We start from the raw sequence: 21346 nt of genomic DNA, 5'->3' as shown, positions 1-21346 counted from the left end.
ATTCACTTACGGTAACTACAGCTTGCAAAATGTTTTACCAAAATTGGCTTTAGCTGTGGCTATGTCAAGCCTATTATGTTTTGCAAAGGTATTCAGGGACCTTCATACTGCTGCTCTACATAATTCCTCTGATGTGGCATGAGCCTTTTCTGCTCATGAAAAAACTATGGCCCTAGTAGAATGGGCTTTCATAATACCAGAGGGCTGCTTCCCCTTGACTTTATATGTTTTAACAATACAATATCTATCCTAAAACCATCTCTATCCTTAAACCATCATAAAACAGTTTTTTAATCTGTCTCAGTGACTTGGTACTGTTCAGATGAAACACAAATTCCCTCAATAAATCTAAGGAGTGCATAGCCTTAGAGGTTTTGGAATAGGAAAAAGGAGAGAAGTACCAGTTCCTGATTAATATGCAAGTAATAATCTGGGGCTTTCACCTTTATCGAGGCACCAGAGATGAAACTTCTTCCAGATCCTACTATAACATGCTGAAGGGGTAAGTGGCTCGGCATTCAGGAGAATAGAAATGACCTCCCCTGAAAAACTCCAGTTCCATAAACCTACTGATTTAACCTCTAATATCCTCAGACACAGACTCTGGGTGTGAAGGTGAATTATTTGACCTTATAATACAAGATCTGGCCTGGTAGGGAGGAGATGGGACTCGTCTACCACCATATTTAGTGCCTAATAGAACCATGCTCTCCTTGAGCAAAAGGGTAATGCTGCAACCACCTCCTTCTACTGCTTATATGTTGGTATTAGTGGAAGTGAAGGGAAGACATAACACCAGTCTGAACTTCCAGGAACCTGTCAGCGCAGCTACACTCTCTGCTGTTGGACACTTTCTCCTGGAGAAGAATTGGGCCACCTTTGTATTTGCCCTTGTGGTTCCCCACAAGGGCAATATTTGAGGTTCCCCATATGTCTTCACTATGACAATGAAAAAGTTCCTGATGCAATTCCCCTTCCCCTGGATGTATCTTGTTCCAGCTCAGCAAGTCTGCTGTCACAATGTTCTCCCTGACCACATGTATAGCAGAAATTGAGGATGATTTTTTTCATGGAAAACTTTTGTTGCCTCTTATCTCTGACCAGCTTATTGTGTGTCTGTGATGGTTGATGAAAAACTAAAGCTGGGTGATTAGCTTGGGACTACAGTAAACTCCAGTGATTATCTGTTGCTTAAGGTGTAAAGCTCTCATAACCACTACTGTCTGAGAGAAAGTTCTGGCTGACAGAATAATAGAGTTTAACAGCTCCTACCATAATATGTACTTTCTTTAAGCCACTCTTCACCTTCATATGCATAGGGTCCCTGAGAGTCCCTCCCATCATCTAATGGAATAGAACATGAGTGCCTATGTACATTTGTGGAACTGTGTTCCAGGAAATCACATTGTGCTCTTAACAAAGATACATTTTATGTAGGCGTTTAAAACTAGTTTGACTTTAATCTGCGCCAATTCTTTAGTAATCATGTCTTTAATTACTTGGTGAACATAAAATGTTGTTACAGGCTCAAATTTTGATCTGAACAAGTTGTCCTGCAAGACAGGATTGTCAGACTCTTCCACAATATTGAGTTCTCCTCATATCTTTAATGAGTGTGTCATTAATATCAGTATTAAACATATATATTCTCTTCCCAGGCATCCTCTGATTCCTCGCTTGAGGACCAGTCCTCATTTAAACCAGTGCTCTCAAGAGCCAGAGCCAGCTGAGACCTGGAACGTTTTATTGATTGGAAGTTTTTAATTCTTCCTTAGTAATGAATGTTTGAGTTCCACATACTGATCAGGCAGATGGGCATGCTTTGCTTTCTCTTTTTGTTCACACATAGTGGAACCACAGACAACACAGGATCTATTTTCAACTTTAGCTGTTTTCCTCTTATACAATTTCTGAAGATCGATCCCATCCAGAAGTAAGATCAGAAACAAATTAAAAGCCTATTGTAAACTAAACAGAAAAAGAAAAACAATCTTAATAGCAAAAATAAAAAAAATAGTTTTAGGGCTTTAATGGCTTTTCTCCATGACTGCTGGGGCTTCACTGGAAAGCAGGTAGGAGTAAGCACAGCTGATTCTAACTCTAGCATGTTCAGGAGAAGGCTACAGCCCTCTGTGTACAGCGTGACGATATCCCTGCAGCCCTGCCTGACAGATATTCAAAATCTTCTTCTCGGAGATACCAGCCTTCTGACTTAGATCTTCGAGAGGACTTACACATGTGAAGAACCGCCACTTGTGCATTCTGAACCAGAACTAGTTACAGGACCTTGTGGCAAGGTTTCCTCCGGGTAAAGCTAGGTACACACTACAGGTTTTCCATCCAATTAACGTGCTGATCACATGATAAACGACCGCTTAGTAAGGTATCGCAATAGTGTGTACTTTTCCACAATCATGTTTTATTGTACCAAAGCACATCGTATAGTTTGATTTTGTTCCTAAAAATTACAGTCAACGATGGAACAATGTTGGGCAAATGTGGAAGTGTGTATGCACGAACGACCAGCAGTGTAAGAAGATCTCCTTACAGTGTACAGAGTCTTTTCAGCAGATGGTTATGAGAGCACAGATCTCAAGATAAATCTGCAGCTCATTGGGATTTTCAGTCATTGGTAAAATCTTTCCAGAAATCGCATGTGCAGTAATTTTTAATAGTGTGTACCCAGCTTAAGCCTTCCAGTTAAGAAAGAAATGGATCTTAGCCAGGGTCTGCCTGACTCCAGCTAGCCAAGAGGGAAGACACAAAAAGGAAGGAGGTAAACTTATATACTTCTGGTACAAACTTCTTTCCTGTCTAGTTTTCAGAAAATATGAAGATTTACCCTATAGTAGCAGCTGCCATGGAAGATGAAATGGAAAAAGCATTATGTAATATCCACAACCATAAAACTAAACATTTGCATACATTGACATAAGCAATAAGGCTTACTTCATCTATGCAGGAAGCTAGTGAGATGTGCAAATGTACATTGTCCGACGACTGGCCACATCATATCACATCTTCACTTCAGGATATGAAAACATTTACACACTTTTTTTTATGAACATTACAAAATTGAACATTACACAGGAGCAGTTTGGTGTTAACTTATCCTTTCCCTTTAAGTGCTTGTGTAATTAACAGTTAGGTGGTTGTACCTTTTACTGCATTCCCTGCAGCCTGGTCTTCTTGGTTGGGAGTGTTACCGACACCGGCTTCCTCAGCTGAAGGACATAAAAGGAAGATCAGGTGAGTGGTTCTTAAAATCTATACCTATATATCTCTGGCCACACGCGTTAACAACGGTAACAAATGACCAGATCTGTGCCTAATTTACCCATGTATGCGGGGAGTAAAATTCAGCAGATCCAGTTAATTCTCAGTCCTCTGGGGCAAAATTAGAGCGATCAGCTGATGACAATCGTGTTCGTCAGCCATTCACACTTTGGGCAGATTGGGCGCTCCTTGTGAGTGCGCATAGTTATACACCCACATGCAGAAATTAAATTAAATTTTTTGGGATAATATTATGAGATCTAAGCGATGGAGAAGACACACTTACAGGAGTGCTCCCTGTTTAGCAGGGGACTGTTGAGCATGTTTTGGTGCATGTCCTCAGAGATGGTGGAAACCGTTCCTTGCCTCAAACTTTTAATGAGATGCCTCTTCCACCTTTCAGGTGTACTTTATATGTGAAAGGGCATTTCTAGATGCATTTGACCAATTCCCAAAATCATTAGAACATACAAAAGTGCTACTTGTAATACAGACTTGGGCCTGAGTCATTAAGGAAAGTAAGGAAAAAAAAAGGAGTAAATGTTCTCCAGGATAAACCAAGTTACAATGCAAGGGGTGCAAATTAGTTTATTATTTTACACATAAGTTAAATACTGGCTGTTTTTTCATCTAGCACACAAATACTTGATTGCTTTATTTTTACATTGACATTTAAAGTTGATCTAGGACATGTCCTAATCCAACTATAAATCTGTTCCCACATATTAAATTTACCTCACCCTCCAATGCAACATGGTTTTACCCAGGTGCCAAGTTACTCCTTTTTTATGCTTTGCGCTCTTTAATGACTTAGGCCCTTGATGTCACTCTTATGATTAATATATGTTATAAATAAGGCTAAACCAAGCAGTATTTTTGGAGAAAAACAAAAAAGTTTAAAATTAGTAAACTGGTAGTTATATGGACTTTGATGTGACAGTGTTACTATTTCCATCACGTGCTTTTCCAGTTACACCCACAATCCTGTAAAAGTAGACACAGACTGACTTTAGGCGGGCAATTCCCAAAATCGGCACTCATGTCTTACACTTTCATAAATGATCTTTAATGTTCTGCAGAACTTCAAAAGAGGTTATTAATCTAACAGTCTGTACATTACTAGTACATGCCTATAAGGACCCAATGTATCTAAACCTAATAATAAAGATACTACAGGCATTGCAAGCAGATGGGTTAAGAGTAAGATAACAAACACATCACTACTGTTTAAGACTGGTTACCCAATAACATTTAAATACATGTAAAAAACCAATTCTACTCTGTGGGGCTCATGTAGGGTTAGACATATGCTTGTTTATTTTGTGCATTCCCGTACTGAGCTTTCACATCCAAAAAAGTTAGGCTTTCCTCCATATGCAGAGAGGCGGAACGTGGGAAGTGGGGGCCAAGCGTCTACAGTAAGAGTGTGGTCACGTGAATGCGACAGCTGTAGACCTGGACACAGACATATATGCTTCTGTTAGGAGGTGTATCTCTTGCGGGTGCTGCTCACCCTCTGGTGTAAAATACATATCAATGATGACGACGATCGTCAGCCGTTGATGATTGCGTCTGGAGCCATCCCACTTATAGTAAACAAAGCATTAGTTATATTATGTTGATAGTTGCATTTGGACCATGGCAGGAAAGAAGATTCCCAGTTGATTTTTTAAAGGGGAAGACAATAGATTAGTGAAAACAAGGTGCGCTTATTTACATTAATGAAATATGTACAAGTGAATAAAATAAGTTGAAAAAGTGCAGCCAAGACAATTAAGACCACTGTATAAGTGCAAACAAAAGAAAAGATAGTCCGGCGCTCTGAAAGAAACAATATATAATTCACTATGTGTGAGTATATACATGAATACAAGAATTTTGTACACAGTAAAGCTATATTGGGATCAGTTCACCTGCCAACATCAAGGCATCTCCTGTAAGTGGGTCACTAGCATGTGAAACAAATATATATCCAGGGTGTCAAAATAATCAATGGATGTTTGTGTGTTTTGTGACTTTAGCATATGCTACTAACACCTTTAAGCATTATCTCTATGTGTTTTTTACTCCTGGTGTAAAACAAGCACAGATACTACTGTTTACTCCTGGGGGTAAATGTATTAAACTGCAGATTCTGCAACTCCTCGATATTCGGTAACTTTTCAGGGCAAATTTAAAACGACAATGTATTTAAAGGCAAGTTTTGCTGGGCACATACAGACGGAATTGCGCCTTTTTTTCAGCTGCATTTTACACCTGCGTTTTATAAAAAGGGTCAAACTATATATGAGCCCCTGTGTCCCCTTATCCATGCCATGGTTTTCTGGGAACTTTCATTTCAGTGGATTCAATGCATGTCACCGGACTCGAAAATGCCTCTGATCTCTATGGTAGCTTTCTGTGTAGACACTCACTAGGGTTTAACACAAGTGCTGTATTTTACCAATTCTTGTCAATGACCCATTCATTCCTAAGGCCCATTCACTTAAATGGGTTGTGTGCTAGCTGTAGAAACCCCATTCAAGCACACAGGCCATAGAACTTAATGAACCATAGATCAAGAGAGCACTGTTAACTATTGTTTCACCCAACATAAAGAGCATCATATGCAGATCAATAACGGGTTTACCATCATCATCATCATCACCATAACACATTTATATGCGCCTCCTGTATGAGGTTTACTTACGTGTTTTGACACAAAAGCAATGTCAATGGGTAAGCAGCCTAACTTACCTGAAGCTATTCTGATGATACAGCCTGGTTTTATGATATCAGCAAGAACAGAAATAAAACAGCAACAGACTAAAAGAAGTGTTGCTAGAATTACAGTTGCTGCAGAAAGTGCAGGAAGCTGACAGCAATAGAATCAGCAAAGCATAGAAGAGAAGCACTATAAGCAGCCATACTGTAGAGGACAGGTCAAATTAGGCTAGATTGAAGAAAATGCCAGTGTACAGAAAAGATACAAGGAAAATATAACGCCTGTCAGCAAAAGTGCTAGAGGATGGCAGCAAGGCAATGCACAGCTGTAATAAAAGGAGGCCAAAGGATCACCCTGGGTTCTTTTGTATCATGTATCTTGGTTATATAGCTTTATGGAACTACAAGTTCAAGCATTCCCTGGAACTTGCAGTTCTACAACAGCTGGTGCGTAGGTCAAGTGCCAACGAATATTGTATAGCACTGACTCAAAGTACTAAAAGTTAAAGTCAGGGTTGTACTTACCCTAAATTTCTATTTATTTTTCAGTTTTAATTTACTATTTTTATTCTTTGTAAAAACAATGGAGAAGGGATGTATTATAAAATGGGGAATAGCATGTGGCATACAACTACTAAATTAGGACACATTCATTGACAGTGCCTGGGGCAGACTGAAATACATGATTAGATGAGAACGCCAATGCAGTTTATACTTAGTGAGCCATTAGTCAGTTCACAAGGATGGAAACTAAGGCTGTGACTGTATAACAGATTCAGGGCCAAAGACTTGCTGAAAGGGTAATCATTTCCGTTTTTTTGATCCAAAACCTGCTTTTATCACACAAATTGAGATACTGTGCAGAAATGCAAATCAGAGTGTAGCCAAGACTCACAGCCATAGGGAATGCTGCACCCTGTAGGGCACTGGCATGTAACTGGTTAAACCGGCCAAAATCTGCCTTACCAGTGGTTCCCTCAGGGATCTCTGTATGACCCTGTTCTTTTACTGCTTCAGCGTGTACTAGATCCTCCTCTAGCACAGTGACCCCGTCTGTAAGAGGATGATAAAACAGCGTGCATTAAGTATGTGTATAGCGATAATACTGACACGTGTTCCATAAGCCCTTCAGAGTCTATGCAACTGTACCTGCTTTCCAGAGCCAGTCCTATTCCCGACTATGGGGGCTATTTACTAACACAGTATTAAAGTGCAGTAACCCATAGCAACCAATCATTTGAAAAACTATGTGACCTTGATCAATGCGACCTGCTGATTGTGTTTAATAATAGTCAATGTGTCAGTAGCACTTTTCTTTTGTTCTTTTTTCTGCATAGTTCTGAATGAAAACAACACATCTAGTATTAATATCTGTACAACAATCTTTGATTTAAGCGTTATTTATAGTCCATAAATAAGTTCCTATAGTGGAAAAATATGTATAGTTTATTGTATGCAAACAAATGTCCTTCACTACTTGCATAAGTAGAATATGGAGTGAAACTGTGAAAGGAAAGATACTAAGGGGTATATTTATTAAACTATGGGATTGAAAAAGTGGAGATGTTGCCTATAGCAACCAATCAGATTCTAGTTATGATTTTGTAGAATGTACTAAATAAATTATAACTAGAATCTGATTGGTTGCTATGGGCAACATCTCCACTTTTTCAAACCCACAGTTTAGTAAATATACCCCTAAGGGATTTTATAAATAATTACCTAATAATACTGATTGAAATCTTTTTAATATTCTTTTAAACTGACCAGAATGTTAAAAGCATGACTTCATTTGAAGAATATTGGAAGTTGATTGCACATTACAGCCATATCAAATGGTATGCACTGAAACTGTTTGCGATGATGCTAGGACCACATCTTATTTGTGATCCTGTTTTCTGTTCTGCAGATCAACCTTTGAAGGTAGGACTGAATAACCTATGGCTCTCCAGGTGTTGTGAAACTACAAGCCCCAGCATGCTTTGCCAGTAGATAGCCACCCGAGAGCTGGCAAAGCATGCTGGGACTTGTAGTTTCCCAAACGCCTGTTCTAAGGTGTCTTTCAGTATCCCTTTACTGTAAGACATAGCAGGAGGCCAACATAATGCCCAAACAACTGTGTCACTCACTTAAATGCATTTTGGAATATGTTAAGTGCCATGATTGAACCATCCTCGATAAATGTGTATGTCCCTTTATACAGGAACACAGACCGTGTGTTACTGTAATGAAGAGAAACAATTACTTATTTCCTGATCTGTCTCTCTCATCTGGGCAGTGCTCTGTCCTGGTAGCTGAGAAGGTGACAAGTACGTGGAATGCCAGTGCGTCCGGTTGAACATTTAAATGTGAACATGATCTCTAGGGTAACATTCTAGATCTGTGCGAGGGATATTTGGATTGGCATGAAGGAAAACAAGCCATGATGGAAATAGCAAGTGGGGTTTGCTGGCCTATATGAATTAATATCACATAAGGACAAAAGGCCTTTAAAATGCTGAAAACCCAGAGGAAATAATGATAGACACCACACATGGGATACACCCATATGAGATAACTCTGTCTTGACATGCTTTTATCTGCTGATGACTGAGGATAGGTAAACTGATAAAAGACAGTATCTGACCAAAAACTAAGTGGAGCTATTTATCATAATGTTTTTTCCACTACCGCTTCTTAAGCCACACAAGCAGCGATCTGGCTGTCTGATCTGACCACCAAACAACCAGACCAGTGAGCATGTTTTCCACAAATTGCACTGACCTGGTTGAATAGGTGCAGCGCTCTACAGCTAGAGCAAACTTCACAGCACGTCCGTCTTCGGGGATTATGTCAATGCGAGTCATTATTTGACCAAGTTTTTCACCATACTGGATGAAATTCAATCCAATCCAATCATTAAGTGTTGTGAGCCTACCCATGGTGCAATTAGTCAACTTAGTACAACCTAAATCTAATTTTAGAGCAGCTTTAAAGTTTCAGACCATGCTAAATTATCACTAATTAATTAATTACATTAACCTGAACACTTAAACTGTTAATTACTGCTTCTGCAGTCACTGCTTCATAGCAGTTGATTGGTGCAGTAAAATTTGCAGTGTCAGTCCAAACTGTGCACACACAGGGCTTCTACACTGCATATACCACACCAACAATGCATTTTGTGAGCAGCCCATGCAGCAAGAAATGCACAGATATAATAAATAGCTGTAGACAATTTTGATCCCATAAGATGCACAGCAATATAGAACATGATGTCATGAACATGGAATTCAATAACTGAAGCTAAGTTAAATATAGATCATATAATCTGAGTGGTAATGAGAATGTGAATTCCCCCACTGCAATGAATGATTTTATATTCCTGTACAGAGGAATATGTTACCAGCATTTCAAAAATCACAAAAGTGTGACACATTCACTGTAGCCTAGATGTACATGTAGTTCGTTGACACAGGTCCTAAACCACAGCTATCATCTACAATTAGGGTGGAAGTCTTAGCTGGGAACCTATAGACAAATTACACTAATTGTTTCCAGAATCTCAAGGGCTCATTCAATTCTTCAATGCCACTGGGATACGGATCAGTATAAGCGGAGGAAGTGGATAACAGGATGGTGCTGTCACAACAAAACAAGGGGCACCAGCACCAAATAAAATATAACAAAGTAATAATATAAAAAATAAATACGATATACAATATTGTACATATTTTAGCGGATGTCATCAGAAATTAGGAGGGTCATCCGTTTAACTGCTACCTCCTGCATGCAAACTACGTATTGCACTATACCTGTGTCTTTTCACAGATAATCCCAGGCCCCTTGCATGACAGCACTAGTTATACAAGGCCTGATTCATGAAGGAATTTAAATGCTGATATGTGCCGTACTTTGTGCAAAACTGCTCTATGCCTGCTCAGAAACGGACTATATGCCAGTGTACGTCAGTGCATTTAATTCATCTTCCAACGTAAATGACACTTCCGACTGCCTACGATTTGAAGTGCAGAATGGGGGAGGGAAGGGGCGCACATAGGCAATGTACAGCCAGGGGTGCCAAGGTTGAGTGCACACACATTCAAGTAAATTCTGTCCGATTCAAGCTCTGGGCATTTCTAAGGTACGTGATTTCTAGCCGTATCACTGGTACCAGCTACAGGGCAGGTGTAAGTGCTGATTGATAGTGATGACAGTCACGTGTGTATGCCAGAACATGTGTTTGCAGTTAAGAGCAACTGTAAAAATGCATTTTATGTGCGGTAGACATTAATAACATCCTGATATACTGTATCTTTTAATGTAAAAAAAGATGAAAAGAAAACCTTTTTTTCAATTTTATTTTATTAATGATTATGTTATTAACAGGTGTTAATGTATTGATTTTTTTATCTGTGCGTTCTGATAGGACTGTATATATACATATGCATTGTGCATATCCTTTAGTGTGTTATGTCTTTCTGCATACGGCAAGTGCAGTATAGGAAGAGTGTACTTATACCTGTATTCAACTAGAAAGGTTTCTTCAGATCCGACTGTATTTGAATATGGGCGGACTTGTGTGTAATTTCCCTCTGATTAAGAAAAACCTAAATTGCGCTCACTTTGCATTCCTTAATGAATCAGGCCCACAATGCACAAAGGAAATAGTGATGGTAAAGCCGACCTAAAGGTATCGCCTAAAACAAACTTGTTTTCTAAAGGCTGTGAAAACTCGTAAGCTTATACTGATATCAAACAGTGCTATATGTAAGTGCAAGGCCAATGCTGGCTAAATGGCTATATAATCCTGTGAACACTGGCACAGATCCCCATCACTTACTATGTGTACAACAGTGGGCACACAGACTGACAAGTACAATGACATGTACCGTAGTATGTACACATGGCACAATGCAAACAGTAAGTACAGGAGAGGAATGATAAAAACCTACTGTAGACTATATTAGCGGTCCAGAAGACACGAATAATGGATTGTGCCTTTATATTGCAAAAACATCCTCAGTGGCTACTGAAACCCTTATAATCTACACCAGAGGTTACTTTATAACCACTTTTTAAACAGTTTAACAAAAAAAAAAAGTCAAAGAATTTGTTTAAAACAGAACAATAAACTATAATGAGAAGTCATCAAGTGGATTAGCAAACCTTGGGAGAGAACTAGGAATGATGAGGAACATGGCGCATGGGACTAATGAGCATGCTATTTACAATGCAGGAGGCAGAAATGTGGAACATTATCCCCAAATTTAAGGGTACTACACATAGTGTGCTTCATGACTAGATGATGTAACTAGTAGGTTGATAGGCTGTATACTGCCAAAATGGTTGCCTCCAGTGATGTCACAAGTTCCAAATAAATGGATAGGCTGCATATTCCCAAAATGGCTGCCTCCGTTTTGTATAGGTAACAAGTACATTTCAATATCATTCATTGGTGTGTTCAGCACTAGCCCGATACAGTGTATCACCCCCATGTTCATCCATTCTGGATGGGTTTCCTCCAGCTGCTCCGGTTTCCTCCAGGTGGTTGGCTTCTGATAAAAATGGACCTAATGTGTGTGTGTGTGTGTGGTAGGGAATGCAGACTATAAGCTGGGGCAGGCATGTTGTGAATGATGAATAGTCTCTGTACAGCACTGTATAATATTATTGCCACTATAAAAATAAATAATAATAATATAAAGCTGATTACACATATTGGGTTTGAAACATTTGTCACTGGTGAAGATATTTTGTCATACTCACCATCTCCATGTTGTAATGCAGATGGCAGCCTGATAACATCCTCTGGCACATGACTGCTGCCATCTCCACCAGAGTAGGCTCCCTGCGGGGACTCGTCACCGGAATAGTCCCCGACTGCATCATAGTCCTGATACTGCTCAGTCATCCTGGAGCGAGATTAACCTAGGTGAAAGGGAGATTTCATATTAGCCAAGCTTCACATTATCACATATCACTGAACAGATAATCACCAATGCAGTGGTGCAGTACCAACACAGCCAGCCAGGTGGCAATGTAATGCTGCAGATAATAAAAAAAACAGACCAAGTTTCTGGAATTCACTGTCAGACAGAAGCTGAAATAAGGAAAATCTCAGAGACACTAATGTGCTTTTATTTGGGTTCCTTTCCTCAGGGAAATGTCTATGACTGTGCGGCTGCCAGGGATCAGAAAGAACACAATGACGGCACTGGGAGGGATAGAGTGCACAGACAGGATACAAACTGACACTGACATCATGGTTAAATATGTGGACACTGCAGTTATGATGGGTATATTATTAATTACAGCATGACATGGCAATTGCAAGACAGACGGTTTCACCCTTATTGATCTCATCATTATAGAATAAGGAGTTGCTGACCAGTATGATGTACATTAGAGATAACCTCACTGAAATACTGTGAAACTCTGATGGGCACCAGGTGGCCCTAGGGCCACATGTAGCCCTCTAAGCCCAGTGGCGCACGCAGGGGGGGTTTCTGGGTCTCCAGAAACCTCTCCCCTCTGCTAACGTAGTGCCCCACATAGCGGCACTGTACCATACAGCAGCGTCCGCGGCGGTGTATACAGCAGTGCTGCCAAAACGGAGCGGACGCATGCGGGGCAGCTCTCTCGGTTTTTTGGGTTTTTTTCGGAGGGGGAAACCCCCCCCCCCCTGACAATACTGTGTGTGCCCCTAAAGCCCTCCCCTCAGGCCCCAGTGTTTTCCTGCATTATTGTTAGAATTGTTTGCTATAGCTTGTGAGACGTGTTTAAAATGCCTTCTGATATGTTATTACAGGTAGGTTTCTTTCTCTTTAATTAAATGTATTGTTTTAACTTGCTGAGATTAAGGGCAATGTGCAGCCTATCAGGTTGTCCATCACTGCTGTAAAGGAATAACTACTCCCTGGTGACAACATGCAAATCTAGGAAAAAAGACTTCTGTGAAAAAATATTTCCATGGTACCGCTACCCTCAGCTTTATACTAATGAATAGGTCACTCATGCTAAGGCAGAACTGTCACATATAGAGAGGCCTGTTCACCTGTACTGGGGTTCATGAAATGACTTTTACTAGAAGTCATCTTCTCCAATGTTGATAATTAAATTGAACCAAGATTGCTCTGCTAATTAAAGGAACAGTGTGCTATATATTAAAAAATATATATTTTTGGATTATACTTCTCCTTGAAGAAATCAAGGTTTCTCCTATGTGTTATAGATATCCTTTGAAATGCTATATTTTGTTTAAGAGCACTATCATTTCCCATGACCATTATGTAAGATGGGCACTATTCCATTGTAGTCTATGGCTAATGTTTAGTTTCACCTCGGTAGATGAACCACTATGGCAACACTTATTCAAGTTATTACCAGAGGAACACAGGGACTGAAAGGCTCTTTTACCAAATAGAAAACACGTGGAAATATGCCTACCTGACCACTGGAGCTGAGCCCATAGCAAGGAAGGAGCACATCCATATTTGGCAAAGTGAGCCAAGATGGGAATACATGTTTCCAGTCCTGACCACTATCATTTTTGAACTAGTCCCTACATTTATTCTAATTGTACATTTTCCCAAAATAAATTCCTCGGTACACTCTAATTTATGCCTTAAAGTCTTACTTGCCTACTCACTCGGAATATCCATGAGACTCAAGAATTTTGGTCAGTTTCCATTGACACCCGGGAGAGCCTTTCTCCCGGAGAATGGGGCATCAATGACGTGATTTATCACTAATCGCCACATTTTGGTCTCGCAACCTTAAGCGCGATGATGCAATCGATGCGGGGGACGGAACTGGAATGGTGCGATTAGCAGCGTCAAGTTCCCCTGCGATCTCCGCTCCATGATCTTAATAAAGTATGCTTAAATTACTAATGCAAACAAGGGGACATCAAGGCTGTCTTTATTACAAGTGTTACATTACTAGATAATAATGTTTTCTTTCATTGGTACATGGGGGCCTAAAAATGCTCTTTCCTGAATAAAGTGTGCCCATTTGGTGCAGAATGCTTCTCATTGAAGGTATAGGGCAACACCCAATCTTCACTACCTTCAAGCATAATCAGGTTGTTTTGTGGGGTGAAAAGCCACATACTAAAGTGTGAACGCTCCCATAAATGCACGATCATTAAAATATCTTGTACTGCAACACATTTTTGCCTAGAGTGAAACACTCTTGCACCTAACTCACATTTAGCAAAAAATACCTAGTTCTTCCCTTTAAATGGGGCAGAAATGTGCAGTTCTGCAATAACTTCCATTTTGATGCACTGTTGATCCAATGTTTCTCAGACCAAGGGGTATATATACTAAACTGCGGGTTTGAAAAAGTGGAGATGTTGCCTATAGCAACCAATCAGATTCTAGCTGTCATTTTGTACAATGCACTAAATAAATGAAAGCTAGAATCTGATTGGTTGCTATAGGCAACATCTCCACTTTTCCAAAACCGCAGTTTAGTAAATATACCCCCAAGTCTTCAGGGACCCCTAACAGTGCAGTTTTCCAGCTCACAAGATAAATAATTGTGGATGTTTACAATGTGTCACTCAGTAATAAATACACCTGTGCTCCAGCAAGGAGATATGGAAAACCTGCACTGTCAGGGCTTAGTGAGAACCCCTGCACAATGCCACGGGCAAGCCACTATTCACAAAATAGTGCATTAAGACATAAAAAAAAACAGGGGTAAAGCAATGACAGACTGCACGTATTACCCAGCATACACTACTGTGTGTGTGTATTTTCATGCTCCATGCAGACTGATGAGTCTCCTACCAAAGTCTGAATGGTATTTATAGACAGCAGAGGATGAAATGTATTACTCGCACTCCCAGCATTTATGGCATACATTGACTGGTCTGTAAATAATATGTCTGATCAGTTTTCATTCTTAGTTTAAAGCATGGCAGCTAACATGCATTATGAGCAATATTGAGGTGCTTGTATAACAGCCATGGCCCACTAGGCAATCAATGGAAGAATTTTGCATTACACAACACTGGGGGCATGAAAATGAAGGAGGATCACACAAGATAGAAACATAAGTAGCGATACATGACAGAACTGTGTTCTCAGACCAGCTCTCTGGGGGATGAGTTTTCAGTTGACGCGACAAACTGTGGCCATGTTTGGACTCATTCCATTATATTACCATATTTCACTGTCAGGGAATGAGAGTATCTATGCTGAGCTCAGAGGTGCAATGAACCATATGCCACCAAGGGATAAGTACAACAAGATATATCTGTTGCTAGTTTGTGTAAAAATGGAATAGAGAAAATTAAGTACAATTCAAGGTAAACTTTGCTTCCATTTGTCACCCAGATAAGATGAACAGATGTGTCGAAAATTGGATTTTTGTGACAAGAGAACTCATGGGTACTGTTAATATAATGTGAATTATCATTCTTTATTTATGTAATGTCAACATGTTCTTCAGCACTATACAAATAATGTTTATTCATTCACTTTAGCCCCTATCCTAGTGAAGCTTGCAAGCTAATTCCCCTACCACAGATTCACAAGTACACCCAGACTTATTAGGGTCAATATAGTTAAAAGCCAATGTTTAGACTGTGGGAAGAAATCAACACAGACCTTGGGGAGCAAAACTCAACACAAACAGCAAAATGGTGAAAGCTGTACCCAAGGCCCAGAGTACCCTTACTCAGGAATACTAAGCACTAAGCCCCCCTTCACTTGGTGAAAGCTTTTGAAAGAACTAATACAATGGGAACTATTTCGAGAATCATTTTAAAAATGAGAAACAAAAACATATATACATTTTACTGCATCCTGTCATTGCACACGGCAAGTTCTGCAGATAACTGGTACAGTGTCCGATGTCTTACAACTCAAGCAGTGCGAAGAAGAAGATCCCCCTTCTTACATGATAACTGATAGGACAAATACATCTTTCTAAAGCTGGTCATACAGTAACGCCAAGGTGGCAGATACTGATTATTCAGCAGTCAAAAAAGTGTGTACTGCGTCTGCTCTCTCCTATACTGCTGGGCATACATGCAACTATATCAGAGCTGATATTGAGCAATTGTCTCGATATTGCAGAGCATGTATTACCAGATAATAATGCGATTTGATTCGACTGGATTGCTACCGGAAATATTGGTAAATGTGATTGGAAGGTGACAGCTACCAGTATGTATCTGTGGTTATCTTCTAGCTGCACTAATAGGCTCCTGTGATGGTAAAAGTAATCCGCTCACTCTAGGTGCAAAGCCAAATGTGATATTTAGTGGTCAGGATTGGCCTGTCCTATGATGTGTGATGAGCTTGAGAGCACCCTCCTTCTGCAAACATTGTGTATCAGGGTGTGTGGTTATGAGATACAAAATATACCACCAGCTATACTTTTTATGCAAAGCATGCTTAAAGAGTAGCACATGCAAAGAAAGCCAGTTGATATAAGTGTTTTCCAATGTAAAAGAACATGTCTCAGTCAATGTTCCTTCTAAGCTGAGCAATCTGGAAATAAAACAGTTAAATGTTTATTCTAATGATAACTGCACCTTGAAGGCTGCATTGAAAATCTGCTGGTCAGTGCAACCCTGGACAATACATTTTAATAACAGCTTATTTTTTGACACCACTATTTATAGATCATCCTGAATAGAGGGAGCAGTGAAAATAGTGTAGATAGTTGGTGAGGGACTGTTATAAAACACACATTACTTGTTTTAACATAAAAAGATTCCAGTCTTATTTTGGCACATATCCCTCTGCGTTATAAAAATAAAACATCGGTCCTGAATAGGCACAAGAAAGATTTAATATAGCTCAGGAGACCTAAGACACCCAGTGATCCATATATTATTAACATTTAAATGTATTTATTAACCTTTATTTATACAGCATCTACACATTACACAGTACTTTACAGAGAATATTTAATCATTTACATCTGTCCCTGTACCATAGCAGCTTACAGTGTAAATTTACCATGCAAACACACACACACACTAGAGTTAATTTTTCTCAGAAGCCAAATACCCTACTAGTATGTTTTTGTACTGTGCAAAAACACTGGAGCACCCAGGGGACACATAATAAGCTTGAGCCCAGCTCTGTGAGTCAGCAATGCTAACCAATGTGCCACCACTCCGCTATACATATACTGAAAACTGTTTTTACATTTACATATTTACATAACAAAGGCTTAGAAAAGCACAATATTTGTGGGTATTTGGCTGTTCTACATTGGGTCTATAAATAAGGCACTCTATGGGGGGCGATGCATCTCTGCCATAGAAGTGCAAGGAAAATCAGCAATGTTCGGGCATAGAATCCAGAAATGAGCGAAGTCAGGCATTGTGACAATATGGATTTTCCCCTATATGTCTAGAATTAAAATAATGAAAGATAAAGTCAAATATGCAGACCTACCTTTCTAATAGACCCCCAGTGCACTAATGCACCCGTGTTTCTGTGACCAGTATCTGTCTCTGTGTGAGGACTCTACTTGGGACAGATAACCACAGAGGGAGGCTTCTCTGGTTTATCTTGTGCTACAGGGAATCCTAATGACAGGGTGAATGTTTTATCTTCAGGCAGCAGGCACCCCCTCTCTCACACACTTCAGCCCGTCAGCAGTTTATCTGGGGAAGTTCTCTTTGGAGAAATATAAACTAACTTTAATAGCACTGCCAGTGAAGCTACTGGGAGTTTAATTTGGTGAATAACTACAGTTAAAGAATGGAAATGGTCACACATAACATCTCACCATTTTATGGGATCAACTGAAGACGTATGTCCACTATGAAAAATGGAACTGCCTGTGAGGACAAAAATAAAACTAAGATTATGTGACATGTGGGGCTATATATATATATATATATATATATATATATATATATATATATATATATATATATAAATGTATATATATTTTAGAGATGCTCAGGCTCGGTTCCCCGAGAACCGAACACACCCAAACTTAGCAGATCCAAGTACCGAGCCAAGTCGGCTCAGTACTTTCGCACAATATTGGGTATGGAACTCGCGCTCTACTCTTTAGGTAGCAAGAGCGGCTCAACTAAAAAAGGAACTTTCGCACGCCCTCGGAATTGAAAGCGAGGCAAAACGTCATTGTTACCTCGTCAGATCTCGCATCTCGCGAGTTTTGGATTCTATAAGTACCGCCCTCCACGGCGATCCAGCGCCATTTCACAGAGGGACACAGAAGGGGTAGCATAGTTCTTGGCAGTCTGTACAGCAGTACAGCAGTAGGGCAGCGTCAAAGGTAGAATAGAAAGAGGAGGGGTAGCAGTGTTCTTCAAAGTCTAGAGTGAAATTCAGGAGAGCTCCATTGCCCCATTGCCAATTGTCATTGCTGAAATAGAAAGAATTAATAGGTCTGGCTTTGTCTTCTAAATCTGCAGTCCCATAATGTACAGTGTTATATAGGTAACACACAAAGAGGAGAGCTCCATTGCTAATTGTCATTGCTAAAATACAAATACTAGGTCTGACAGGCTTGGTCTTCTGAATTTGCAGTCAAATTGTACAGCGTTATATATAGGGATGAGCGCACTCGGATTTATGAAATCCGAGCCCACCCGAACGTTGCCGATCCGAGTCGGATCCGAGACAGATCCGGGTATTGGCGCCAAATTCAAATCTGAAACTGAGGCTCTGACTCATAATCCCGTTGTCGGATCTCGCGATACTCGGATCCTATAAATTCCCCGCTAGTCGCCGCCATCTTCACTCGGGCATTGATCAGGGTAGAGGGAGGGTGTGTTAGGTGGTCCTCTGTCCTGGTAGATCTCGTGCTGTGCTGTTTAGTTCTGTGCTGTGCTGTTTAGTTCTGTGCTGTGCTGTGCTGTGTTCTGCAGTATCAGTCCAGTGGTGCTGTGTGCTGTGCTCTGTCCTTCTGAGGTCAGTGGTGCTGCTGGGTCCTGTGCTGTGTCCTGTTCAGTCCAGTGGTGCTGTGTCCTGTGCTCTGTGCTTCTAAGGGCATAGTTATTTCCCCAATATTCCCCTGTGTTTAAAAAAATAAAAAAAAGTTATTTAAAAAAATACCAAAAACTAATTTAATTTTTTTTAATTACCACAAAATTTGCACAACCAATCCTGCAGTATAAGCCCATTGGTACTGCAATATTACCAAGTTCACACATTCAGCAGTAAAAGTCCAGTGGTACTGCAATATTACAAAGTTCACACATTCTGCAGTATCAGTCCAGTGGTGCTGTGTCCTGTGCTCTGTCCTGCTGAGTTCCGTAGTGCTGCTGGGTCCTGTGCCGTGTCCTGTTCAGTCCAGTGGTGCTGTGTCCTGTGCTCTGTGCTTCTAAGGGCATAGTTATTTCCCCATTATTCCCAAGTTTTTAAAAAATAAAAAAAAAGTAAAAAAAAATAAAAAATTAAAAATTAAAAAAAAAAAATATAATTATAACCAAATTTGCAAAACCAATCCAGCAGTATAAGTCCATTGGTACTGCAATATTACCAAGTTCACACATTCTGCAGTATCTTGTGCTACATATAATGGAGACCAAAAATTTGGAGGATAAAGTAGGGAAAGATCAAGACCCACTTCCTCCTAATGCTGAAGCTGCTGCCACTAGTCATGACATAGACGATGAAATGCCATCAACGTCGTCTGGCAAGCACGATGCCCAATCTCCTAGTACAGGGCATGTAAAATCCAAAAAGCCCAAGTTCTCAAAAAACAGCAAAAAAAGAAACTTAAAATCATCTGAGGAGAAACGTAAAGTTGGCAATATGCCAATTACGACAAGTAGTGGCAAGGAACGGCTTAGGCCCTGTCCCGTGTTCATGACTAGTGGTCCAGCTTCACCCAAGGATCTAAGCCCTCCCCCCCCCCCCCTACAAAAAATTTAAGAGAGTTATGCTGTCAGCAACAACAACAAAACAGCAAAGAACTCTGCCTTCTAAACAGATGACATCACAAATCCCCAAGGCGAGTCCAAGGGTGTTGTTGGTTGTGAACCCTGACCTTCCCATCACTGTACGGGAAGAGGTGACTCCATCCAGCATTTGCAGCACGCCCTCTGCATATGCTGGAAGGATCACCCACAGTCCAGTTACAGATTTGGCTAATGAAGGTGTGAATGTTGTACACTGGGAGGAGGATATTGATGTAGCTGGCGCTGAGGAGGATGTTGATGATTATGATGCAGACAGATACCAAATTGCATTTCTCAATTTCTATTTATATTCTAGATTATATAACGGCTGAAAAGTTTTCTGTTTTACTCCTAGTGGAGAGGGGATCTGATGCAGACAGATACCAAACTACCTTTGTCCATTTCTTTGTATATTTGAATTGCTAGTTCTACAGTCTATGCAGGCTGCTTTATTTATATTCAACTACAAGTGTAGGGCGGGGGGGGGGGGGGGGGGGGCATAGATAGCCACCAAAGTAACGTGGTCCATTTAATTTCACTTTCTAGCTCCACAGTCTGTGCAGCCTGCTTTTTTTTATCTTCAAAGTATTTATATTTACAAGCCTTGCAATCTAAATTAACTAGAGGTAGTGACGTGGTAGAACTCCAAAAGGCAGTTTGGAAGCCCCTGTACAAACTGGCTCTATTTTTTACCTGAGTTGTCCCCCCTCCAGTGTGTACTCGGAAAGAGTTTTTAGTGCAGCGGGGAACCTGGTCAGTGAGCGGCGAAGGAGGTTGCTTCCTCACAACGTTGAAAAAATGATGTTTATAAAAATGAATAATCAATTCCTCAATGAAGTACAGCACTGCCCTCCAGACAGTACAGAGGGACTGTGGTTGTGGAGTCCAGCGGGGACGAATTGATAATGTGTGAGGAGGAGGAAGTACACTGTAGGGGGAGAGGAATCAGAGGTTGAGGATAAGGACGACATCTTTCCACAGTAGAGCCTGTTTAGTTTGTACAGGGAGAGATGAATTGTTTTATTGGTGTGGGGGCCCAAACAAACCAATCATTTCAGCCACAGTTGTTTGGTAGGCCCTGTCGCTGAAATGATTGGTTTGTTAAAGTGTGCATGTCCTATTTCAACAACATAAGGGTGGGTGGGAGGGCCCAAGGACAATTCCATCTTGCAACTTTTTTTTTGGCATTATGTGACCATTCAACAGTCGTTTGCCATGTTCAAAAAGTAAAAGAAAATGCCAACAAATTCAATAAATTAAATCAAAAGTTAAATGCCCTGTCATTATTTAAAACAAGAGGTTTTGACGTGCTAGAATTAGTGTAGTGTTAAGATGTTATAAACACTACACTTGGAAATTGGAGGAGGTAATGTGGCCCCGGTATCAAATTGGGTACCGGGGCCACCCCACTACGCAGTCCAGATACTTGTTTGGTGGAATTCAGACCAGTTGAGGATGTATTTATTTTATTGTGGC

General features: G+C 40.3%; 1 protein-coding gene across 11 annotated transcripts in view; it reads right to left on the bottom strand.

Annotated features, from left to right (window-relative positions):
• Positions 1-21346, bottom strand: part of MAPT (microtubule associated protein tau) — an 81401-nt gene that overhangs the window by 31692 nt on the left and 28363 nt on the right. For 8 of the 11 annotated variants that reach the window (XM_075176860.1, XM_075176861.1, XM_075176853.1 and 5 more), the window contains 3 exons: positions 11728-11889; positions 6946-7032; positions 3159-3224 (listed from right to left, as the gene is read on the bottom strand). In XM_075176860.1, the coding sequence (XP_075032961.1) occupies positions 3159-3224; positions 6946-7032; positions 11728-11872 (298 nt within the window). In that variant the 5' untranslated portion in view covers positions 11873-11889. Of the gene's footprint in view, positions 1-3158; positions 3225-6945; positions 7033-11727; positions 11890-17384; positions 17472-18093; positions 18117-21346 lie in introns of those variants that run through there. The other 3 variants (XM_075176854.1, XM_075176857.1, XM_075176859.1) reach the window with 3 other exon arrangements.

This window comes from Mixophyes fleayi, chromosome 6 (genome assembly GCF_038048845.1).
Source record: "Mixophyes fleayi isolate aMixFle1 chromosome 6, aMixFle1.hap1, whole genome shotgun sequence".
NCBI classification, from domain to species: Eukaryota; Metazoa; Chordata; class Amphibia; order Anura; family Limnodynastidae; genus Mixophyes; species Mixophyes fleayi.
The sequence above is the reverse complement of the archived record's forward strand: the minus strand, read 5'-3'. Positions and strand labels throughout refer to the sequence as shown.